The sequence below is a fragment of the Lichenostomus cassidix genome, chromosome 2, assembly GCF_008360975.1.
Source record: "Lichenostomus cassidix isolate B80296 chromosome 2, HeHo_3.0, whole genome shotgun sequence".
NCBI classification, from domain to species: Eukaryota; Metazoa; Chordata; class Aves; order Passeriformes; family Meliphagidae; genus Lichenostomus; species Lichenostomus cassidix.
The window spans coordinates 81,259,015-81,286,037 of NC_139482.1; the positions used below are offsets into that span (position 1 = coordinate 81,259,015).

General features: G+C 38.0%; 1 protein-coding gene across 1 annotated transcript in view; it reads right to left on the minus strand.

Annotated features, from left to right (window-relative positions):
• Nucleotides 1-27,023, minus strand: part of ADCY2 (adenylate cyclase 2) — a 202,186-nt gene that overhangs the window by 51,983 nt on the left and 123,180 nt on the right. The window contains exons 5-13 of the mRNA XM_085052161.1: nt 17,272-17,420; nt 16,111-16,222; nt 14,936-15,063; nt 9,803-9,961; nt 9,291-9,423; nt 8,785-8,961; nt 7,424-7,467; nt 5,800-5,880; nt 1,642-1,711 (exon numbers count right to left, since the gene is read on the minus strand). Of these exons, the coding sequence (XP_084908287.1) occupies nt 1,642-1,711; nt 5,800-5,880; nt 7,424-7,467; nt 8,785-8,961; nt 9,291-9,423; nt 9,803-9,961; nt 14,936-15,063; nt 16,111-16,222; nt 17,272-17,420 (1,053 nt within the window). The remainder of the gene's footprint in view (nt 1-1,641; nt 1,712-5,799; nt 5,881-7,423; nt 7,468-8,784; nt 8,962-9,290; nt 9,424-9,802; nt 9,962-14,935; nt 15,064-16,110; nt 16,223-17,271; nt 17,421-27,023) is intronic.

The window sequence follows — 27,023 nt, forward strand, 5'->3', positions numbered from 1 at the left end:
GTTTCGTCATGAGAAAAATCTATTTATCTCTAATTAGTCTGTCTAGAGACATGAGACTTAAGCAATGAAATATTTATCAGAGTTGCTCTGCTATTTGAGAGAGATATGTCTAGGTTGAAACCAATTAAGCACTCAAAGGGAAATTATCTAAGTAGCTATTAAAGTTACTTACCCTATCCTAGTTTTTTCCCCCCAAAGGATAAAAGTTCAAGATTTAATTACTAAAACAAAATATACCAAAGATTATTATCACAAAGAGCTTGAGTTGCAAACTTCAGGAAATGGAAAGTGCATGAGCTGTGCATTCCAACCACAAGCACACAGACGTGTGTCTGTGCTTAATGCCAAGTTCTGCCTATGAAACCAGTGCACCAAACTTTACAGGAGTATGTAGGAATTGACTTTGGCAACACAGCAGTTTTTTTCACTTTTGCATTGTGTAACAAATTAAAAGCAATTCTTATCACTCATCTAACTGAATTACAAAGCACAAATATGTCTTTGCTTGATGGATACATTTACAGCAAGTTCTGCTTTTCCACCTGTCAAATACGTTGTGGTCCTGTTCAACAGTTTTGGACCTTGGGCTGCTATTAATATTTCACAGAATTCCAATCCACTTTTAAATTTGTTTCAGTGTTTCACACCTCTCCAGACATTTCCTAATGAAGGCAGGCAACTCATTCCTTAGGTTAAACAATTATTTTGCTTTAGTATTTTTCTGTACTTTCACATCCCACAGTGCCAGAAAAGTTTCTGTTTAAATCAAAAGCAGATTTCTCACTAAGTTCTTTAAAGTCAAGACTGGACTGGCGAGTCATTAAAAGGTGGCAAAGAAAGGTATTAAAAAGGTGGATCCAAAAATAACAATTAGCTATTTGCTGCTTCACAGCATTCTACATCTAGAGGAGATTAGCCTTCTACAGAGTACACTGACTCAGCCAAATAACTTAGCTCCCAAATTTTCTCCCAAGTCATTGTCCAAAGTACACATATGATGTTTTTCTCTCAAGTTCTCTTTCAGAATTCATTGGTTAGCAACACCTACATTAAACTCTCAGTGTGCTGCCAGGCACAGCTTTGATCCTGTCAGTGAACCCCCAAACACTAAGGATGAGACCACACCAGGTCTTGCTTCTTCTCTCTTATGAAGTCTTCTAAACAGGCTCCAGGAGCCTTGAAACCTTTTCCACCCCAAGGCATTGCCAAGCAACACATGCCTTTGTCAGCTGGCTGTAACAACTATTCTGCTGAGCTGTGAAAGAATCTGAAAATCATTTCAGATGCTTTGAACTGAAAGATATCTACAAAAATAATTAAGTATGTATTTGACCACCACGTGGGACACAGAGGTTACTTGCTGGACAGTGTGAGCACAGTATGGTAATGCTTCCTTTAGCCCCCTCTCATCAAATTCACTAATTTATACAGCCAGTTGTGGTCAAACCTTCCTCTTGCTGCCCTGAAGGAGAGCACAGCTGTTCAGCCATCAGGTGCCCTATGCTTATGAGAAAGCAGAAAGAGGCAACTCCCCAGTCTTCCTTCTGAAGCTGTGTCAGTATGTAGAAATTCACTCAAGCTCCAAAGGGCCATAAAAAAACGAAAAGGCCTGACTTACTGAACTTATTGAAAATAACTTACTTCTTTTTCCAGGGTCTTATTATAGAAAAGAAGTGATATCCTTTGAATGTCTTCAGATTTAAGCCACTGCCTAGAAGAGAAAAGGAACATTATCGCTGACACAGGAATAGAGTAGTCCTGTCCTTTTATATTACTGAAATGCAAAATAAGAAAATCAGTTGAAATAATGCAAGGTCATATGTATTGCAATGCATATGGTGAATTTCATGGACAGTAAAATAGGGAAACTACAAATCCCCTCTCAATTTTGACTTCAGTTGCTGAAGTACACATGCAACAAAAGCTCAGATGAACAACTGCTCTTCCGTTGATCATTCCTAAAGAGAATCAAGAGTTAGAATTATATGATGTAATTCCAACAGTGGTATTTCACTCATGTCCAAAATACTGCAGTATATTCATCAGGCAGCAGAGAACCAGAGACAAAAACAGTTCTTCTCAAGGTACCTTTAGGAAGTACACTGCTACAATATGCAGGAGTGGTGGGTAGGTAAATTGCACTTCACAAACTCCTACTGCAAACAAAAATGTAACAAACATTAAAAGAGGTGGAGGGAGTTTGTCTTTGAACTGTATTGGTCTCGACCACAGCCCTGTACTGCAGTGGTAGATGTAAATCTTTTTGTTGATTATGTATCTTCTTCCCTGCTTTACCATAAGAAATAGCATAAACACTTGCATTGAAACAACAAATCTATTTTAAACTAAGTGAATCTTGACAAAAGCTTGACCTAACTTGTATAAAATGAGATGTTCTAATATGAAAGTCTGCATTTATTTTGTTGGACACTTGAAAAGATATAGAATATCTAAATGTCAAGAGGGCTGCTTGTACCTCAAGAGCACAATGCAAATTTGAAAACAAAAAATTACTTAGGCAGACTAGGTCTGTGGACATGCAGTATTTGAGCTTGAACAATAGCAGCAGGGCCTGAGATTTTTTTCCAACATTTCCAGCAATAACTTTAAATTAGGCTCTAAACTAGTAGTGCAGCTCATGCCTCCTCAATAAAAGGGAATGTCTCAACTGACAGCCTGAAATGCAAATAAGTAACAGTGGAACATATCCTAAATTAATATCCTGGAAAACAGGAGTGGACAGAGTGGAATGTAAGCTATTAGCTTTAATTTGTGAAATCAAAAATATTTGTTTCCTTGCCTGGTAGACTGTCCCTGCTTCTGTGCAATCAGTTTCATTTAAAAAAGAGTCTGTAAACACATTCAGTTCTCGGAATGCTTAATTCAAAAATATATTTCCCAGTTTGCTCTGCAATGGTTCCCATCTATGTATGATCATAGTTAGGATTCTGAGAAGAAAGGGAACTGCAAGGCTGGTGTACATTCAGAACAATTTTGTTTGTGTCTAGCTGTAATCTACTGGAGCAAACCTTCAGTTTGCAGAACATTTTTTGGTAAACTGAAAATTAAAATGCAAATCTTTTTCCATTTAGTAACAAAAATTAAACAAGAAGTAACTCTCTTCCTTAAACAGTTAACTAATTTCTTGTTTTTTCTATGGTATCTGACAGGTGGATTGATTTAATTACCATCAGCACACTGCAAAAAAGTTCTCTCTGCAGATCTGCTCCCAAGGGCCTAATTTGGTTACACACTTGATCACATGGGAAGTCAGTAGTGCCATTTAGAGCACATGCTGCCTCATCATCCACATTACAAGCTCACGTTTTCAGAAGCTTTTAGTTCTTTTTTGAAGTTCAGAAAAAAACTATACTGGTTTTAGGCAGAAGGGGCTGAGAGGTCTGAGATGAGGGAAACATTACAACACAAACGAAGTGCAGAGTAAGTACAGAAGAGGGAGCACAAAGCCACACACCTTTGGCACTGAGATAAGGGCTAAGACATTCTGCCTTCAGCCTGACCCTGTGGTGAGCCTGAAAGCTGCCAAAGTATTTGCAAGTACATGAAGATGTGTCTCCTGGGAAGCTAGGTACCAAAGTTTGGCTTAGATTCTTCTGCAATTCCAGGAACAACACAGACAGACATCTGAATTCTGCCTGTACCCACAGAGGTGTGTGGTTTCACAGGGCTTGTGCTGCTTGGCAATGTACAGCAAGGAATTATGCATGGAACAGAGCAGCCACTGTGACTGAAATGAAAGAAGAGCAAAGACCGTGTCCCTTTAGCACAGCAACCCACTCACCAGTGACCAAGTGGCTTTAGTTTAGCCCCCCGTAGGTATATATTTTGCCAGCAGATCGCCATCCCTCCATCCCATGTCCTACAGGAGTTCCCCAATCATTAAGGCTGGAGATGGCAGAGCTAGGGCTGCTCATCCCCTGCCTTTGCAGGACAGGCCCTTTGAGCCAGGAGTGTTTTGTTCAAGATCCAGGGAGAAGGAACACATGGAGAAAGTGTGATGTTACACCCTAATGGCTGAGGCACAGGAGCTCTTTGTTCCTCACTCACTCTTGCAAAAAGGTTTTTTTAACTTTTCTTCATTCAGTCATAGACCTATTTGCTATACAATCTGAACTTCACACTTAAAAACATCTAGAAGTGCCAGTTTTCTCATACATTTTCTTAAAAGTTTTCTTCTTGATTCACAGAAGCAAAACGTTTAGTTTCACAACTGCTTGTTTGCTCTAGCTGATAATGTTATTTTCATTTTAGAGATGAAAAATTGAGGCGTGAAAATATGCACAGTTATAAAGAAAACAAAAATGTGGTTAGTTTTGTGTCCTAAATGTAGGGAATATTTTATTTAACTGTTCTGTGTGCTTAGCCTCCACAGAGTTTAAATATTATTGAATTACCTTGATGATTCAGGAATCAGCACTTTTGACAATTTATTCCCAGGTATTAATCAATTGAATCATAGCTTTCAAGAGATTCATTCAGCAAATCAATACAAAGATGGGTAGAGAATCTAGTTTTTTAAGGTGAAATTCAGCCTTTCTGATATATAAGATTGTTTCTTATCTTTCTGCAATTTTCCATTTGTAATTCACAAAATGCGCTGAAGCTCTTTCAGAAACTTTTTTTATCCCCAAATTTCTCTGAATTTTATGTACTGATTAGATAAGACAGGGATTCTCTGAGATAGAACAGCACACAGTATAGTCATACCAGTGTTTAATGCGTTTGTACAGATTCTTTACTTTGGACATCAAAACATCATTTTTAAAATCCATTTATCAGACCAAGTGTATCTAAAGACACTTAAAAATGCCAAACTTTACACAGCTGATTTAGGCAAGTCTCATATAATCAAAAGGCTTTGCCTATCACGTGGCCTACCCTTTTCACTGTGCTCTTTCTATGACCTGTAACTATCAACACTCTTCTAAAATTACTGAAAAACATTTTTCTAAATCCAAGTACCATTTAATAGAAATAAAAGATTAAAAAACCCTGAAATGTGACATACAAATATTTAATAATTAGGTGTAATACTCAGCTGATGAATATTCTGAGTAACAGAAGCGGGGGGGTAAACATAATTTATCACAATTATTGTCCACATTTTTGAAGGGCAATTCCCTTATTTCATCAGAGAAATATAAGAAGCTTGAACACTTATTTTGGGCTAGTATTGATTTCTTTCACTGCCTTATCTATCTACCAGGAAACGGAGATCATACTGCCTCCAGCTCTTCCTAGGTCACACAAAAAAATACATGGCAGGTTGTCTCGCCCAGCAATTCCAAAATGCTATCAAGAATAGCATTCTCTAAGAAATCAATCAACTAATTGAAACAGAGAGACATTAAACTATGATTCTGAGGAATTGTTTCTGTGACAATTGGGAAGCATCAATTTTCACATCAGTCTGATTCCCAAGCCAGTTATTTCTTGTGTCTTACTTCTGTGCTCTCAGGTAAAATAACTCTGTCGTGTTACAGCCGTGAGTCCACAGACACAAACAGTTACAGAGCAAACTCCCCTTGCCAGGAAGATCAAGACAAGTCAATAACTCTTTCACACCATGATTCACAGGCACTGTCTTATATAGTAAAAAATGTTATTTTGCAGCCTATCTTCAAAACGTGCAGGGCTTCCTATGCCAGTGACACCTTTACTGTTTTCAGACTTGGTGTGCATGTGGGAGCAAAAAATACTAAACACTGCCCTCTGTTGCAGATTTATGTCAAAGTTGGAATGGACAGAGACAACAAAGGATAGAGGATAAAAACATACTTTTGGGCATTGATTCCATCAATGGCTTGGATCATCCTCTCGTTCAGTTCCTCCTCAAACCTTCTTTTCTGTGATTTTGTTCTGAAACAAAAAATGTGGGAAGTTACTTCAAAAACAACAGCTATCATAAACTTGTGAGTTTATTATAAATTTTCAACATTTATTCTGCAATAACAGCTATAGGCATCATGTACAATGACTTTCATAATAAGCTCTTAAAAAACTACCGTAAGCTACAGTCTGACACACACTCACAAATCTAGAGCTTAACTATTAGGGAGCACTTATATACAAACACAAGCAAATACTTAATAAAAAACCAAAACCAAGAGAGCTCAAGAAATTCTGGTCTTAAGAAAGTCTTCCACTGTGTTATGAATTCATGAAAAAGAATGGGAATATGCTCAAATTCATAAAGCATTCATAAATGCATAAGCATTCCTGTTTCTTGCAGTTATTTTTAAAAAACCTTGTCAGAATTGTATGATGAGCCCAATGTATTAGTGCACTGAGGCATAATAGGTCTTCTCTACAAAATTCCTGCTAACTCTTCTTTTCTTGGAAATACTTTACTATTTTCAATAAGAAAACTGAGCACTGTCTGAAATTATTTTCAGGCATACATTATGTTTCTCTATGGGCCTTGTAACTCATCTGTGATAAAAAAAGCATGGCTTTTTGTTTTTTTTTTTTTTTTACTGGGCTTAACATGAACCCAACAGAGGATCACCAGAATGGGTTTAGATTTTTTGTTTCTTAGAAACACAAAACCAAGAACACCTCAGAATCTTCAAGTACTGCAGTATTTCCAAATGCCACAGTCCAATTCATTGACTGGCAGAAATTCTTTGGACATACTGTCCAAATGTAAACGTGCAGTTTTAGAATTAGACTCTTTTTATTAGGATCATGAATGTTGAATCAGAACTTGTTCACATTCTGGAACTTAGCAATATTGTAGGTAATTGCACAGGAACCAAAGACAATAACAATACAGAACTTTAAAAGGTTCATTCAAAGACTTCACAGTATTTATGATACTACCATCTTGCCCTAGTCATCAAAGTACCAAGAAGGAGCATGAAAACTTAAAGCTATTGTGATCTTGCAAACATTTTCTATGGCAGGAGCTCTATAAAAGACCACAAAATACCTTTTGAATGTCTACTACTGCAAACACACTAAAGACTTTAAAATAATAACCCACAATACAATACAAAGCAATTAAACAAATATACAAAATGTCTGTTTTAGTACATAATATTGGCTGTTGTAAGAAAAATTATTAACAGCCCCTTCCATCTTCCTTTTTCTTACCTCTCTCTGGGCTTCCTCCCAGTTTTCCTATATATAATTTTCTTCCCACTGAGTACCTGGTTTGTAGTAGGTCACCAACATACCAATTCAGAATAAAGCTATTTCTTATCAGAAAGTGAATTTGCAATTCATAAGTAACATGTCTGTCAAATGTGTTTCCTTAACCCATCTTTATGTAACAGGTATGAGCTCTTACATAAAAACACCAGTCTGCATGAGAAATGGCCCTCAGTGTTTGAAAACATATGAATGTATATTTATTTATATGGACTTTCTATGAATGAGCAATTTTTTAAGATTGATTTACCTCTCTCTGCAACGCTGAAAATGATATTGCCCCATGGGAACATCCTGAAAAAACAAACAAACAAGAAGACCTCTATTAATTACAATAGACTATGATAATATTAAGTTGCTTTAAAAATAGTGTTGAAAACAGGGTCAAGTAAGGAGAAAAGTTACTAGTGTAAATACTTCTAGCATTAGATTGAAACTGTCTAAAAGAAAAATCCAGCCAAAAGTGGAAGATGGAGTGACCTGGAATACAACTCATCTATCAGTATAAACACGGTATAAACCAATACAACAGTCTGAATCCAAGAGTGTTATGCTTTACTGGAAAGACTTCAATGCCACCACCATTTGGATGTAGCCCAAACTCTTGCCAGCTTCAGCAAAAACCAGCCTTAAGTGTTTTTGAAAAAAATAGATCTGAGTGGCCAAATACAGACAATGGTCATTATTTTTTAATTAATAGCAACAGCAGCCATCACAACCACATTTATCCTGTGATTAACAGTGATGGCTGGGTACTTCCTGTAATGAACCTGTCACAATCCACAGTCTGATGAACTATATTTATTGAACAGGAATATGTCTCATTTGTACAGGAAGAAAACTGAATGCCAATGCTGAAAACTGTCAGAATTTACGCATTCACTTTTCAGAAGTAGAAGATAATGCAACGTACAAGCTGTAGATTGACAGCATCTTAGTGCCAACAGTAAAACATTGTTAGTAAAATTAAAAACAAATCTGTTTGCTGTAAGAGATACAACTGTACACTACAGTACTCTAAAACTCAGGTCTTCAACCACGGCTAATGAGCTGTAGGTGAACCTTCAAAAGGTAGATGTTACACTGAGTATGGGTTTGGTTCAGGGAGAACTCTTAATAAAGTCCACTCCAGGTACCACAGGGATTAGTCTAACTTCACAGCCTTTCCTTCAGGTTTGGCCATGTTCCAAATGAAGAATGTAGCTAAACAGTCAATAAATCTCAAGGAATTTCTCTGTATCAAAGGACTTCCTTCCTAAAGGTGTTTCATTCTGGCATTAAGTTCAAAATATCTTTCCACAAGATGAAGAGCAGCCACGGTTTATGCTGTGACTTGGGGGGGGGGTATGAGCTCAGAGAGTCAAATTTTGTATTTTAGGAAGTATGCTGGACTCCTTATAATTCAGAGACTCCTTATAATTCAGAGACTCCTTATAATCCAAAGCTCCCATTCCAGTGTAAAAGCTCCCAACAGCTTCACTGGGTTTACGCCCTGTAAGAAGAAGATGCATGTATCTTCTTCTACCAGAAATAACCAGATATTTAGCGGTGAGCAACTTTGTCCTTTCAAATATTGCTACATTGTATGAAATGACATAAGTAGGCCCCTACTGTTGTGCTTATCTTGCCGTTTTCAGTGGTCATGCTGTCCCTGTGGTGCAGGTGTGCAAAGGGCTTGGCTGCTCCCCAGGATTCCAGGTACCGCGTCATGCGGACAGAAGCTCTCATTTTGGCTCCATCGAGAGTATGCCGAGGTCGAATGTGGTGCTGAGGGCTCCGCTTCTCTCCCTGGTTGACAGAGGATAAAAGGTGATGTCAGACTGTGTGCTCATGACCTTTTGAAGCAGCAGAGCATCATCTGGCACCCCAGATCTCCATGATTAGGGACTTATAAATGGAGAGATGCTAAGAACCTGCAATTCTTAATGATATTGCTGTGAAATATCAGAGACTTATTTCCAAAGAGCGGGAAACATTTGAAACGCAAATATTATATACTTGTAGGCATCAGTAATAGCTCTCACCAATATCTTATTGTAGTGAATTATTCAATAAAGAGATCAGTGGTCCTGCTCAAAAACAAGTATGACTGGCCACAAAATAAAAGTACTACTAACCTTAGGATTGATTACAAAGTAAGTCTTAACATTATGCTCTTTCAGATATGGGTCTCTCACATCTCCATCCCCATCTTCCACTTTGTAAGCTCCATTCAAATGTGCCAAGGTGACTGAGGTGATGTGAACACGGCTGAAATTATATTTTAAAAGAATGACAAAGTCACAAATACCAATCAAAAGCATAATTTGAACCTGATCAACCTTTTTTACTTGTTTTTTTTACATCTTTTATAGGCTGCCCACTTCATTTATAGTCCCTCTAATACAAATTTTGTAAGTTGTAATGGGCATAAATCCAAAGGTTTTCATCCACAAAAAAAAAAAAAAGCTACATAAATCACAGGAAATACTGAGTGCCCCAGTTTTGGTTTGGTTTGGCTTTTCTCAAGACAGCACCTAAGAATAAGCTCAGGCATCTCCATGAAGGCTGATGGCTTAAGAGATGTTGCCTGTATTTCTCCAGGACTGAAAAATCCTTGTGTCCAAAAGTTAAGACATAAACCTCTTACCCTGGGACTCCTCCAGCTTCCATGTGATTGGCCAGAGTGACATCATGGGACCACACATCATACTGCCACTTCTGCAACCCAATAACACCACAAAGCACATTCCCAGAGTGCACTCCGACGCGCATGTTAATATCAACTCCAGTCGCATCTCTCACCTTCCTGCAGTTGAGAATAAAGCCTCTGTTAAAATACATAACAGGTCCCTTTTTTTCTTTTAATTTACCAGTCAAATTATGTGGATACTCCATCCCTGGCAGTGTTCAAGGCCAGGCTGGATGGGGCTTTGAGCAACCTGCTCTAGTGGAAGGTGTCCTTGCCCATGGCAGGGTAGCTGGAAGTGGATGGTCTTTAATGCCATTCCAATCCAAAACATCCTATCATTCCATGATTATATGAAATTAGCAGTAACAGCAGTAATAACATTTACTTCTTTTTAGCATTGCCTCCGTTCTTTTAATGCTATGATTATATATTACCTTTCCTATTATCTGTATTTGCAACAATTTGTAGAAATATTAATTCTCAAGTCTGTGTCTGAAGTTCCTTCTTTTATATTCATCTGAAATTATTTGGGAGGGCTGCAATGAACAGTGAGGATGTTTAGTCTCATGGTAGAACCTAAGGACTGTTTTTGTTCTACTGGGAGCTTTTGGGGGTCCGGAACTACTGCTGCACATCCTTCTATCTGAAGACCCTAATGTTTACATCTGAGACCTCCTTACATCCATCATATCTGAGAGGAAGGACGAAAAACACAGCACCTCAGGATGGTCTGTGGGCTGGGGCTTGTACACTCTTTGGGGATATGGACTTAGTGCCATTCAGGCTGTAGAGAACACAAACTCAGCAGCCTTCCACATGCTTAGTGAATGCTGCACCCATCAGAACATTACACAGCGAATGCAAGGGTACCCTCACTGTCCAAACCACATCTAAACCTTTGACCCTTCCAGTGACAGAGTTATGCATCTGTTCACCCCAGCCCAAATCTCAGAAGAGCCCTACACATAAGGTAGGCATTTATCTTCACAGAAGCAGCTCTTCTGTGTGGCTAGCACAGGTTTTTCCCATGAGAAATTTTCTTGTGTTTTATAAATAAAGATAAAGTTTGGATGTTGTTGGAACAGTGTCCCAGAACTTGGACAGTGCAGGCCTGGCCAATCAGGCCTGGGGGAAGGCTTCTGACTGACCAATCTGGGTGACTTTTGAGAACTCTATATATGTGATGAAATCAAAACAATAAAGGTCATTCCTTCTTGCCACTGAGAACTGGTGCCTTCATTACTCTGCTAGCTGCTCAACAGCGACACTTCTGAATCCCACGTGGGTGACGGATGTCAAACAACCAGGACATTTTCAGACATATGTCATATGGGTACCTAATGACATATGTAAAGAGTAATAGAACTAATTCAGGTATCTGCACCCTTATACATGTCTAAGAAAAGGGAAGGTCATAACTGGATTTACTTATTCAAACACCAACTTACATAGGCCCAAAACCTAGCCAATAATAAGGAACATGCACATACACTTAAAGAAATTCGGAGTCTTAATGGAAGAAACAACAACAGAATAAGGGTTGGGTGCATACATAGTTCTAGCAACATCTTCAGTCTCAGCGATGAGAATCATCAGCTCTGTACTTTCTAATTTATTGAATTAAGGTGGCAGGTTTCTTTTTGGGTTTTTGTTGTTTGTTTTTTTTTGTTTGTTTGTTTGTTTTTTTGGAAGGGAACATAGAACACCACAGCAGGCTTAATTTCATATGGTAAATGTTACATTTAAGCACTAGTTCTCAAGTGGGTTTTTTTTTCTGGGAAATGAAAGTAACAGGAGCATGACTGAAAGTATTTTAATTCGTTCAGTCTCTATCAAGTGTTTATTGCTATTTCTTTTCACATTGCCATTTTACACTGCTCTTGTGTAGCTGACACACTTGAAAATGAACCGCCTGCAAATGACCTTTGTAAGCAGTTGCCAAATGACAAACACCACTTTGCTCTGCAGAAGGGATATGACACAAGCCTAGCACTTCAGAAAAAAAGTGTTTTACAAAACTGGGCAAAATGGAAGTGGAACATTTATCCTCTAGGAGTGCTTGTCAAAAGACTGCCTTTCCACATTCTGCAGAACAAGCAGAATAAAGTCTGCTTTATAATAAGCTCTCAGGAGCTAAGCAGGGGACCAAGCAGAATTGTACTAGAACTGAATATTTTCTTCTGTGCCACAAATTAAAGAAACCACAGAAGACATTAAATAAGCAGTGTAACTCTGGACCGAATTAGAGTTTACTACTTCTTCTCTCCAGTACTCCTTGAACAATTGCTATAACAATGCAGGCACTGAATGCATTCAAGAATGTAGGTTATCACATCCCCAGAGGATGTTTGCCTTACCTACAGAAGTATATCTGAAACTTCCCACCTTTATTTCATTTTCTGCTCCCCCGTCTCTCTGAGTTTGTAAGGATTCTACATTCTTCAGAGGCATAGTTAGCTTGCAGGGAATTGGAGCAACTTTACTCCATACAAGCAAGAGTTCAGGTCATTAGGAAAGCATCTACACGCTTTACCTGAGCTTTATTCATATGTAATTCAGGACTAAGGTATCTAAGACTCACCTGACCCTGCCTTACACACTTTAACTTATTGAGTGAGCCTTAGGCATTTAGTGCCTTGTAAATTGCCTGCTTTAACAGCATAGTTTCCTTTTGGATCAGACCTGCAAGAATTATCACACCTTAAAGAATTATTTTATTTAGTATCTAGCATTCAAAATAGTATAACCATCTTATATCCTACAGTTTTTCACTTTCCTCTGAAATTGAATTTGTTTCATGCTACCAAATCAAAGGAAGTCTTCAAGAATGTGTGACTGAGAAAAATGCAAATAAGGGAGTCACCAGACAGACAAGGGAGTGGAGTTTGACCTGAATGAAAACAACACATATATTCACACACAAACATATTTTGCCTTAACAGATAAGTTCTGGCCTTAAAGCACCCAGTTAGGGTGGCCAGGTCTCAACATCACAGGCAGCACTGGCATTTGTGGCTTGATAAAGTGAAGAGCTCACTCCTGGGCAAGCAGGTTGCAGACTACAAGAAACATTGGATTTGTTCCAACATAGAGCAGAGAAGCAGAGCAATTAAACAGTGGGACTACAATCCATGCTTAAATGGAAACAATCCATACCATAGTGAAGCTGAATTGCTCAAAATGGAGCTACACATCATTAGGTAACAAAACTGAGTAAGACTTTGTAGTACAGATCACCTGGCAATTTGGCAGAATTCCTCCTTTTTGCTTCAAAGAGAACTGGAACAATATTCAGGTGGGAAAATCTATATAGAACTACTAATATAAACAGTAAACTACTCTATTTCAGTAGTTTACACACCAAGGGGGAAGTTTGCACCTCAGTGACTGACTATGACAATAATTTCTATCTGACAAAAAGGGTATTTCAGATAGCATGAATCAATCATATTGAGTGACACATTTCCAACAGGAAGACTATTACTACTTCTCATTTTACAGCACACAGAAGTATGTCAGGAGATGCTTCCATTCAAAGATGCAGCAATCACACAACAAAATATGGAGTTGATTAATAATCAGCAATTTTCATTCACCTGGAGGCTGTGACATTTGACATAATACTTTGAAAGGATATGAAAACAGAGGGTGCAGATTCCTCACTTCTTCTGCAAACAGGCTGTGGTAATCAGGCATCTGTCTACAGGAAAGTTGTGATTTCTGACTACAGTAATAAAGTCAGGTCAGAATATGCTTTAGAGCTAACATATAATTTTCTAGTCTATAAGGCTGCTCTTACCAAGAACCTGATCCTAAAGCATTAACAATGATAGCAGCTTGAGCAGAAAGTTATCTCACGGAAAATTGGAAGTTCTGAAGTGTGAGGAACTAACAGATTGCTCTCTGAGCTCAAGTAAAACATTGCATTATGATGTGTGATACACTTTGGCTCTTCATGAAGGGCACTTTACAGCTCAAGCTTAGCATTGTTTTTCCACCAGCCTGTAACCTCCTATACCTTTTTCTCTCAAGTAACAAAGCAACAGGTTGATCAGAAACACTGTGCAAATACTTTTAACTCACATTTCTCACACAGCGCACAGATGTTTTGAAATGTGAACCAGAAAGCTCTCATTTTCACTCAAAGGGTGGGGAAAAAATCTCAACATTTTTAAGCCAACCAACAAGGGGAGGCCAGAACTTTGGGAGTGACACCCTTTTCCTATCTGCTCTACAGAAGGGATGGTAGCTTTAGTTCCTAGTATGATAGAGAAATAAATGGTTTAATTGTGATAAAGTTCTAGTATCTAAGTGAAAAAGCATCCAGTGAAAGCAATTGAAAGGCAACCAAACCTGTAGACTTTAATGCTTGGCAAGGTGAAGTATGCCAAGTACCATTTAAAAAATAGATTTCTTTGGACACTATGTAAGATACAACCATAGGTGTATGAAGAAATAACATTTTAGAGAATGCAGACATCTAATTCCTGTACTGAGGTTAGTTTTACAAAAGATTGCTGAAGAAAGGAGATCAAAATCCTAGTTTCCACAAATACTACACCTTTTCTGTGTACACTTGAAAGGGAAAAGAACCAAATTTGCTTTAATCAGTCTACCTGTACAGTAATTACCCTGGACTGAATCAGAAGACCAGATAACTAAAAGCCAAAACCCTCCTGTGACTACAATTACATACATATGAGAGTAGTATTTCAGAATCAGAGGAACAATTTTGTATGGCTACTTCATTAGTCATTAACACCGTTCAACATAACTATCCATTTCATGACGAGGTGCACACCACACATATGCCTCCCACAGATGAGCCAATTTCTTACTTTGCTACATGGACAGTGGTTAATGTGATCTAGACAAAAACAAAAAAAAATTGGAATTTAAACTTAGAGAAGAACACACAATAAGTTTTAATATTAAAGGACAGCTGGTTAGAAGAAACAAATCACACAGACCAAAATACCCAGACCTCCACATGATACATATTTTTGCCAAGTGTAGCTCACCTAGATATACTGTAATTTTAGGGAAAGGAAACTGGTTTTTAAGTTTCTTTTTTTTATGTTTGGCACTTACTTAATGGCTTCACACATGTCCAGTCCCATTTTCACACAATTCTTGGCATGATTTTGAAGAGATATAGGTAGCCCAGAAACACAGTAGTAGCAGTCACCTAAGATTTTAATTCTCATACATTCATTTTCCTGGAGGAAAAAAAAGCAAGGTGAGATGGTCACTTTCAACTTGAAATATGCAAATTAAGGGTTATTGTTACAAAGACTGACTTAAATGATATTAGCAAAATCTTTCTACTTAAGCTTGTTTCAGTAGAGAATGGCTTGCTGAAACAGAAATGCTGAGAGAGTTTTGTACAGATGATCCCTCCATGAGTTATGGTTTATAATGGGCAGAAAAAAGCAGGAAGTAATTTCACTGCAAAACATATATATGCAGGATTGTTCACACCTGAGATTAAAGAACTGAGCCAAACTATCACGTCCTCAATTAAAATAAAGCCTTTTTGTTTGAAATATGAAATCAAAAGACATAGTCTTCCACATTCACATCTTTGAAGACGTAATATGGAATACTTCCAGTAGTTAACAATCATGATACTGTTTCTATATTTTTTAATCTAAGGCCATGTAAAGATTTTTATTTTTTTTAAAACCAACAGTGGACAATAGTTTTTGTACTAATAAAAACAAAAGAAATTTTTATCTGTTCTGAGGTTCTCATTTCAACTTCGCACACGAAGTTTGATTTAATTTTTATAAAAATGATACCTAAATAAGCAGAAGAAAAAATTCTGATTGTATTTGATTCTTTTCTTGAGAAATCAAGAGGCTGTGGTCAGTAATTAACATTGGTTCGATCAATATTGTCTCTCGTCTTCAGTCTCTTAAATGCTTTTTCTGAGATCACAAAACTGACTAACACTTTTCTATCTTGAATTTCTTATTAAAAAACCTATTCAAAGAACTGTTCAACTGCTATTAAGCTTTATTGGGCTCCATGAGCTGTCTCTATTGGTCCTATTAGAGAGCTATCTTGGGTTTCACACACTGTCACACCGGCAGAAATGCACTGTTGCACTCAGACCACAGCCAGATTTTTTTCTTCACACATTTCAAATCCAATCTTCCTGCCAAATTCTCAGAAATGCTGCACGAAGTCCCCAGGATGAAAAAAAAATATTTTGAGGATGACTTTCTTATTTAAATTAACAGTGGCAGCCCCTTGAAACCCACCTTTGCTATCTGGTCAAACTTGCCAAAGAGCTCATTCAACATGTGCACCAACTCCCCTGGTGAGCAGTCGCTGGCCAGGCGAGTGAATCCCACGATGTCAGCGTACAAGATGCTGCAAGAGAAATGAACAGAACCTTGGTCACAGCTTCCTTCTGCAAGACTCAGATCATCAGTAAACAGCAAAGCCTGAAAATAAGCATTCTGGACTTCACAGGGGTCTGTCCATACCCAAACCAGTCACTACTAAATGTAGAGCAACAAATATAACTACATTTATAGGTAAACCCATATTTACTTTTAGAGGTGTTGTGTTTATAGGTAATATATACCTATATTTAAAGGTGTTATCTTTTCAGATATAACTTCTAAAGGTATACCTATATTCATGGGTATTTATAAACATTTTATTATAGGTATGTAATACCTGTATTTGTTACAGTATTAAAAAAATAGAAATGTTTTTCCAAGTCAAAAATCAGCAATATAATTATGGTAATATAATTATTTGAGAGTATTTGTGCTCACAAGGGAAAACCAGCTTCCACAAAAGTCCTGCAATATTTTTTAAAAAGCAGTTTTTAATAATCTTATTCAAATTAACTACTCTAATAAAAAAAAAAAGGAAAAACCCCAACTTGTGAAAAAGAACAAATGTTTGAAATAAAAGGTGCTTTATTTTTCTAACTACTAGAAATTTTTAGTTAATGAAAAATTGGATCTGTCAGCAGAATATTTTATTGCAGGTACTGTGTAAAATACATATATGATACAGCTGCCTCTGTTTACATTATATAAATCCTGAGAAATTGTTCCAGTTAAGCAAATTTCAAAATCAGAACGATACCACTGATATGAACTGTAGTTTTTACCAGTACACATGAAAGCAGGATTTGGTACTCGAACCTGAAAAATGAAGATATTATGGGGGAAAAAAAACCTATTATTGTGTAGCGCTTTTTCTCAACAACTCCATTGTATTATCTATCACCTTTGTGGCTCTTATGGAACAAGGAATTTTCAGCATTTGATCAAATTAAGGTATGCTACATATTAGGTTGCTGAAAAGCATATTAAAAAAACTATTTTCTTAATTGCTTCCTTATCACTTTCTTTCAATTTTTGTTCTGAATGTTGTTGATACATTTTCTTACAGCACAGTACCTTACATTGGTGTGCCTTTTGACATACAAATTGTGGAAGTTGTTGGTGTTTTCCAGCTGGCCTGCCTTGGGACCTTGTAACCTCTGAATGATCTCTGCTTTCATTTCCATGGCAATGTGAGCAGGCAGTAAAGACAGCAGAAGACGCTCCTAAAATTTAAAATGAAACAGCCACAATTTCTTTAAGGAGAATAAAGTTAGCATGGCATCAATACTGTGCAAGGCACACACTATTGTCAATACTACAGAACATTTTGATGAAGCTTCCACTGAAGCCTCATATGAACTCCAAAGTTAATCAGTTCCTTGAAGAGTGTGACAGAGATACACATTTCCAATTAATACCTGCCTTCTTCAAGGTTTTGCATATATTAGAAAAAGCTTAAGCTAAACTTAACATTTGATGAAATTAGGTACAATAATCTATTCAATATCTGAGTAATATGCAGCAAATGAAACACGAGTCCCAAAGCCAGTCCAGAGGACTTTCGGGGAAATGCAGTCTGATTCAGGGAAGAACAAGCTACATCTGTTTGTTTTTCAAATTGATTAAATGCTCTACCATAATTTAGCAGTTAGACTGAAAATAAGAGACAAAATACAGACACAGAACATACTGAAAATGTTGAACTTTTACAGAGCATTTTGATGGATAGTCTCCCCTTACTTTAAAATGGCATTTAAAAAAATATTTTTTTAATTAATCTAAAAGCAAATTGAATATTAAAAAAACCCATACTCTACATATTTTTCCTCATCATTTGGTATTAGAGTCTTCCCCATCATTTCATATTATGGTCTTCCTCTTGTAAAGCTCTGTGACACTTTCATTTTGTCCATTTTAACTGTGACAGATTTACCCTGAGTTCCCACTTCCATGGAAAACAGATCAACAAGAACTCTGCAAAAAAAAAAAAATCCTTGCTTTGTCATACTCCATCTTGAAACAGAACAAGAATTTCCCATTTTCTCATAGGCAGACAGGAGAGACTACTTCTGGCTAAGGATAAAAATCAGAAGGCTGAAGCAATGAAGAGGGGAAAGGCATCTGAAAAAGCCCCTGACAGAGTCAGAGAGAGAAACAGCTATGCCAGAAACTATGATGACCTCAAAATGTGCATGATCCTCAGATGTTGCTCAGAATGGTGCATTCTCTTTGGTTCACAAGAGTATTTTTGCAGACTTCGCAGTTCTGTTCATGAAGGTACCAGAAGAAGTACAGCCATTAATCCAATCCTATGCCTGGGATAATTACTCCTGCTCAGGTCTGATGACCTTGAGTAGAGCATGGCAATAACGGGACTATAGACTTCTAATATTTGCAGCTACCTCAGCCATCTATCTCTGTCAAGTGTAATGAAAAATTCACATTCCTCATAGCATTTGTGCACTTGTAAGCATAGCATTCAATTACATGAGGCCCTGCGAAACTGATCCTGCACATATTTGGCAAAAAGCTTCTATTTCAGTGAATCAAGACAGAATCTTGCCTTGCTGCTAATTAATATTGAACTAGTAATTTATTTCTTAAATGCAAGATTAATTTAGTATGTTTAGGCATTTTAGCAAGTTCACATCCAAGAGACCAATCTATTTTTATTGCTTATGTTCATTGGCAATGTTTCACTTCCACTGCTCCTTAGTGGAGGTATTTTGCTAACTTGTAAATAATATCTGTGCAACCAATCGATTTTTTCCATAATGAAAACTTACTCTTCCAAGTTGCTCTTTATCTAACAGTACAGGATTGTTCAGACTTGTTAATAACTATAATTACACAGATAATGAAGAGGTGAGTGCTCTCAGCTACAATTTTACATCACCATACACCTTTTGTAGCATGGATTGTAAATGCAAGTTGGTTCCCTATCTTCCTATGACTGTTATGATTGCAGACACACAGTGATGCAGACACTCAATGTCCAGGTTACTGCTTACGTCTTTGAATCTCAGAGAAGCTGGCTAAATGTCATAAAGCAACAAATGTTTTCAAGGAAGCAAGAGAAGAAACAAGAGAAAACGTTTTCACAGGAAGCAGTGTAAAATCAACTATAAATTAAAGAATAATATGAGGAAGGGAAAACAGAATGCCCTAATTTTATAGGAGAGAGAATAAGAGATGGAATATTTTCCCTCCTTTTTCTCTTCAGGCCAGTCCACTATTCCTTTCTGCTTTAACATCCTGGTGAAGTGGTTCACCACAACAGAATTCCCTCCAAAGGATGCTTTCCTTCCTTCATTTCCACGGTACAAAATAGAAGGTTCCAACCAGAGATGGCTTTGGAGAACTGCAATAGGTGAAGCACACTGCACAACACCTTGCCATGCCCAGCAGCACATACAGCCTTCAGCCACCCTCTCCATCGTGCAGGCTGCAAACACTCACACTTCAATCCTGAAGTTATCACTCCTGTGATAATGTGGATTGTTCATTTTAATTTCTTTCACTAAAACACAGCTGTGAAAGAAAGTGAATCTTAACTATTTATGAAGATTGTGGCTGGGCTGATCAGCTAAAGATCCTAAGAAATGCCAAGCACATAAGTACATCTCTTCCTTCCTGTTTTGTCATCACTGTTGCCTCAAAAGAACAAAGTGGAGGAATCAAAACCTGATCAGCTTATAGTGCCTGATGTGCACTGAAATTCCTGCAGACTGGAACAATGCAGAGAACACTACAAATCAAGACTGCTGCTTATGCTGGCTTGACAAACATTCCATTCTGTACTATTCTCTCAAACAGACAGAAAATCTACACATCAAAACCTAGGTGAACTGAGATAAAGACAGCAACTATGAGACAAAACACCTCGTTATTTGTAGTAGACAGAAAAGCCACTCTAAGAGCCACAGTCTGAAAGAAAAAAGCTGAAGTAATTCTGAATGCAGGTCAAGAAGTACCATTTAAAAGTCTTCAGCCTGAAAATAAGAATACCTGCTTCTGGTGAAAGAGAAACTGCTGTGCTATGACAATAATGAAAATCTCCTCACAAATGTCCTTCCCCCAAATATTAACAACATGACCTTAACATCTTATGCAGGGGATTTATGCACACAAGACTGTTTCCTGACTCTTCATATTCCCTGAGACTATGCTATCCCCTCAACCATTCAAGGCACTTCTAGCTGAGACCTTTTAAGTCCTACATCTAAAAGATGGAGCCCACAATCTATACTGAATACAACATTAAAGTGCATTTCAGTACTGTAGGGTTAAGTACTTCTTTCTTCTCTACCTGGACCCCAGTAGAAGGATAGCAGGTAGACATCCTCCCTGAATTCTCCAGCTGTTCTGTGGTATTTGCCAAACTGTTATTTAAACTCCTGTTCTCTCAATCTCTCACATGCAAGTTCATTTCTTTGTCAGAATTTTCCCTGAATCATAAAGATGACTTTAGCAGTGAATCTCAGTTACACATCACGGCCCTAAAGCTTGATAAACTCTAGTTACTTGCTTAACTAGAATAAGTTAGCATAGCTCATTTGTAGAACATAGCACTGTGTTGTTTTCTGCAAGGTGCCAATTGCATTTGAGTACCTTGCACAGTATCATGCCATTGTTATGCAGCAAACAAGCAAAGTATCATCAAATACTAGGTACAGGACATTTTTAAACTACATGTTTTACAAACCAACCTCTTCTTGGCCTGAGGCAATAACACTATTTCTTTGCTCATTCCTGTTTTATGTAAACTACCAATTCTGATTCACTCATTTGTACAAGATTACACCACTATCAACCTCTTACTGTAGCATAAAGAATTTATAGATTTAAAGGCCAAATATTCTTACACCTAGTCTGATCTCTTGAATAGTATAGGCAACAGAATGTCATTAAGGAGGAGCAAAGGTAGCCTGATAGGACTCACAGCATTAAAATCAGCTTTGTGCCTTGCTGTCAAAGGAGAGAAACTATTCTTCAAGGCAATTCACAGAATCTAATACTGAAATTCTGAGCGAGAAATGTGCTCTTTCTTTCTCTCTCTGTTGTCTGCCCTGGAGGGAACTGCAGGTCCATGTTTTGGTCTTACTGGTGGAAATGTCCATCTTTGCTATTAATCTTTTTCTGCCATTCCAGAAGTCTGCAGGAAAACTGTGTATTTGTAGATCCGTAAAGGACAATAGGAATATTTTTGTCCCTATAATCCTATAAAGGGATATTTTTGTCCCTTTCAATGTCATTTAGGGCACTGAATGTTGAATTCTGCTTTTCTGTGGGTTGGATTTTGTTTTCAGATTCCTGTGCACATGTCTAATCATCTGTTTAGCAAGTTTGACAAACCAGGTCAGTAAATCAGCAGTAAGAGCTCAAGAAGCAATTAGCCTATGCATGCATCCTGCTTCATAACAAAGTTTACAAATAAACACAAATAACATCAAATATTCAGCTGTCCTTGAAATGTATACAAAAATAACCTACAAGAAGTGAATTTTGTGTTTCCTGATCACAAAATGATGAAACAGTTAACAAACTGATAGAGATGGTGATCAACAGGGTATTTGTTTGTCAAATTCAGATACTGTTTACCCAGACTTCATGATCATTCTCTAAAATACACCTACAAGAACAAATAGTTATAAATTGTTTTTTCTTAAAGCTAACTTGTACTCCTAAGTGGGAGGGGAGAAGATTTCTAAAAATTACATGCTATTATCTCCCTAAATTTAGCCTATGTTAATAACCTCCATCAACCTCATTACTTGTGCTGATGCCAATGAATTTATTTTACTTATACACACTGAGAAAGGTATTCAATCTTGATTACACAGACATCAAGAGATGGAAAATTCACCAACTTCCAGTGGTTAGTCAGCTGAGCTGTTAAAAACTGTTAAAAATGTGTTATTTCTTACTTTGAAGTCTTGGCCCCGATATATCTTTCTCAACTCAAGCCTAATGTCCCCACTTTTACTCCTGTAAACACAGATAACTGTCTTTTTGCTCAGGTAAACAGACTTAGGTCCAAAAATCTCCAAGTATTTTCTACACTCTCTTCTCAAAACCCTCAACAACATTCAAACATTTTTAAGGGTTTTTTGACACAAATCCTAAAATTTGGTTCTAGTAAACAAAGACATACATGCACATTCCCTCTGCTTTTTTCCTCTCAATATGCCCATGATTTACGTTGTGCAATCTTCTGCTGTAAGTTTCCTGTCTGCTGTTCCATGTCTCCTATTGTCTCCAAAATATTGTGTGAAGTTGCAGCTTCACAATATCCCAGCTATGGGCCATACTCTTTTAGAATTACATCTCTTCAGACAGTTATTATAAGCTCTCTTGATTAATATTGTTTATAAAGCATTCTATATTATGACATTTACTATCAGACCAGTATTTATCTTTTCTGCAAAAATTATTGCCTATGAATGTCTTCTCATACCTCCTAGATCATTAATGCAAAATACTTAACAGCCTAAACAATGAGATGTGACTCTTGCAGAACATGATACACATGCCAATTAATTGAACATCTCCACTGATAACTTCCAGTTACTCCACTCAAAATCCACTAGACTGTGCTCTTTTAGGGGAAGTTCAGTACTTTTATGCTGAGCATCACTGTATCAAATATCTTACTGAAATCTCTGGATTTTGGAAAGTTACTTAACCCAAACCTGTTCCCATTAAACACTCAAAAACGTTTTCATATGACTCGTTTTCCTACCATGTTGTTGAGTGTGTAACTCTATTTCTTTCCAAATACCAAATGATCACAGCAGCATCTTTTATTTCATACTGATTGTTCATACTCTTTCTATGTAGAGGCAGCTCCTTTCTTGATTATGATGGCTTTTTTCTGGGAACACTTCCAAAACACTTTATTGGCCTTGACAAAACCAGACAAGGATCAAGGATTTTTCCTGACATCTAGAAATCCCCTGTGTATCACAATTTTTGTCATATTGAACAATTTTTTTTAATGTATGTAATTGCTGCTTTTGCTTTTACTTGTGGCTAGTGCAGGCTTTATGACACAGATAACATCTTTCCTGATGACAGAACTATGGACTCTCATCTGCTCTCATCTGTCCTCCTAAATAGCCCCCCATTGCTAACATTTCTGATTTTTTTTTCCCATTTTTTGGGGAAAACGGGTTTTTCCCCAAGCACACCACAAGATTTTTTTGTTTTCATGACCCTTTTGGTGAAATTTCAAGTGTGGCAATGCCAGAAGCCACAGTATCAACACCAGAAAATCAACACACACAAGGGGAATGAAAGCACCATCCTCTCATTCCTCACTACTTCCCCATCCATGAAACGCAAATGCCCTCATGAAGGTATTCTGCAGAAGACAAGCTGGAGTTGTCCAGGAGCTGCTCCTGTGAGAATGGGAGACCTGAGTGGGGGCTGCCAGTGCTCAGGCCCAAGGTGGCCACCGAGGTCACCAGCCCAGATGGCAACGAGGTATGTCCACCTGGGGGCTGGGACTGGACCAGGGAGAAGCCCACGGAGGTGCCAGACATGGATCTGCCCCCATGGTGCTGCTGGGACCCTCTGCCTGGGAAAGAGGAGCTGCCCTCCCCAGTCTGCCCCTGAGCCCCAGCCATGCCTCCAGAACGGGGCTAGCTGTCTTCAGATAATTTTGCAATGGCGAAACATCAGCGGCGTGCCTTGCTCACTTCACACAAGCAGTAAAGCCAATGCAGGCTTTCAACTGAAGTACAGAAAAGGGTTTGCAGGCCAAGTATGCAGCGTTGTGCATCCTCAGTGTGCCCAGCTCCTTTGCTGTGGAGTAGCTCTGGGAATGCAGAGCTGCCCTCTCACCAGTCACCTCCATATCCAAAAAATACTAAAGCTATGCTCCACCACTGTTTCAGTGCAGGGGACTGAAAACTCATTTAAATTCATAGGCTCACCACGTATTTGGCAAAGACAAATTCCTTCAGGAATTTGGGGATGTTTAATGTTTATGCATAGATTACAGTTTGCATATGCAGGCTGTTTATGACTAATTTTGCAAACGATGCTCACTACACCTTCAGAAAACAGTGCCTATCCTGCAGCTGTTCAAGTGACGAGTCACTGAACAGCAAAACAATAGAGTAAAAGAGAACATACCAACATACACAGCCAGAGCTGTTTAATTAACTGACAGAGTTTCAAGGTTTGTTTCTGTCTGATCCTGTTGATTCTTCCTTTAATTTTCATACATTTCAAGAACTGATGAACAGACAGGAGCAGCATTCCACAAAAAATCAGTTTGATGAGAGTAACATGTTTATTACTATATCAGTCTTTAATAATGGTGAAGTATCACAGTGCTGGCAATTGCTCAATACCTTTCTTTTAAATAATAAACCCTTTAACTCCAGCACAACTCACTTCACATTTTGATGGGAAGAATTTTGTTATTTTTTTCAGTAGAAATGAAGAAAACCAAACACATCTATCCTTTTACATGTTTTTCTTCTTCTAAACCATCCAAGAGACATGCCAGGGAAGGTGTTCCAGAGTACTTCTTGAAAGGTGTGTATGCCATGCCATCCCCAAAGACAGAAGTTTCCTGTTCATCTGCCCAGTTTAGAGCCAAACCTTGTGGTTGAAAGCATCAAATCCAAGCAAAACCAAAAGCATTTCTAAGAACAGCATTAGAACAGCATTGCATTTAAGTTAGAAGATCACATCTGAAACACATTGACCCTCTTCTAGATAGCATGGAACTGGTTGTTTTTACCTCTGACATTGCATCTGCTGTTTTAGCCATGTGCTTACAGAATGCCAACTAAACATCAAAGAATGGATTTCTTTCTGTATTTCACTGGTGGTTTGCTAATATTTTGTTGGGTACTCTACAGATATCACACATTTGAGTGATCAAATGTTAGTCACCACACAGAATAAGGATCAAAACCAAGAATCAGTTGCCCAGCTGTATTTGTCAGGAGCTCATAAACCCTTAAAAGTGGGTCAGACAGAGTGGTCAGAAGCAGGTCAATTCAGCAACAGAAATGAATCAGAACAGTCAATCTCAGTATTAGTTCAGTCAAGAGCAGAGGTAACTAAACATAGGTTTGGCCCATACAGCAGCCAGTTTAAATAGAAATAAAAGTTTATTCAAGTAGAAGCTAATTCTAAGAGTTTATTTCATCCATAAGTTAATGAAAAGTGAACCCACAGTAAGGATCTGTCCTACTTCTGGTGAAACAGCGATGATAAATTTTAATGTTGCAAGCTGTGTATTTTAACACCTTTTCTGAGCACCACTATTCATTCAACAGCTCACTTCCTAGCCTTGAAGACAGAGGAAGCTGACTCACACTAGGTGGAAATCAAAGAACAGGCAGATGTCTGGAGGGTATACACTGTTACTGCATTCATAAAGCAGACCTTTTGTTTCCTTACAATGGTCTAAATAAAAGGGAACAAGAATGATTTGCATTATATTTCTGTCTCAGGAATGAAAGTTTCTTTTCTGCTTCTCACAGAATATGTATCTTGTAGAAATGTGCCAATTGCTCTTTTATGATTATATTCACCAGCTACTAAAAAGAGAAAGTTTTCAATTAAAAATTTTGCTCCCACTGAAAAATAAACAAGAAAAACAGTTTTGAAAACCAATTATCTTTATTTTGAGGAATCTGATCAGGGAGAAAAAGCAAGAATTTACTCTATGGCAAATATATGCTAAACTATTAATGAACACTCACAACTAGGCCTAACCACAAAACAAAATTTAGCATAAATCTTAGCAAGGGTTAAAGCCTTTGGTATTAGCCTGGTTTTCTTTTCTAGAACTCCTGAACATTTTCCATGTTGCAGTGTGTACAATTTTCAAAGTATTTTCTATGGTATGTTCCAGAAGTACTTACACATACAAGTCTGCAGATAGGAACTCAGACTTAATGACAGAAAGACAGGAGTGGTAACTACCAGACCTCCAAGTGCCTTGTCACTGAGGGAAAGTCTTTCCCAGGAGGACAGGCACTAAGTCTGTGTGTGCAACACAAAAAGAAAACTGGAATCCTAAAAATGCAACTGAGAAAAATTAGATCTGCAGGAGGAGGCCAGATGAATAGAAAATGCCCAGAAGAGGGTGCTGCCTATGATTCTGAACAAAGAGGCACCAGGTCTTTAGCTCCAGGGTGGAAGGAGGCACCTTTATGTGCTTGGAACTGTGTTGTGGGCAAAACAGTCTGGAGTCAGGTAATTTTAATAGAATTAATTTACTGTAAACAAAAGCAAACCTCTCATTGCTTATTGCAGTTAAAAAAAATAATTAAAAAAAGGAAGATAAACACTGAGACAGACATGTACACAAACATCTATCCTCTGCACTTCCTGGTCTCAGTTTTCCCTATTTTTGCTGTGCATTATACTCTGTCCATCAAGATTCCTGTACTGAAGTGACAAGCAGGGTAAGAAGCTGAGACAGCATGAGTGATAGCTTCTTTCTGTCACTGTGTGCTTAACCACTTCTGCTGCTCCATGCATGAAGGTTTCTGCTGTTGCCTTTTTCCTCCAAGTCTCTGCTCCTGCCTGGGACACTGATGGGCTGCAGTGTCCTCAGGTGTGCCCGTGCTCCAGCACAGATTGTCCATGTGCCATAACCCCTCAGGGCACCTTATGTGGGTGTAGAGAATCTTCTACATACATCAGTTTGTCTCCAGCCTCCAGAAGCTGCCTGTTTCCTTCTCAGCTGTGCTTGGGCAGAGGCACTGTTAGTCCTTGGTTAGATAACTTTTCGATGCTCAATGGTTGAGATTTTGCAGACAAAGCAGGTTTTTTCCAAGGTTGTTCGTGTGCCC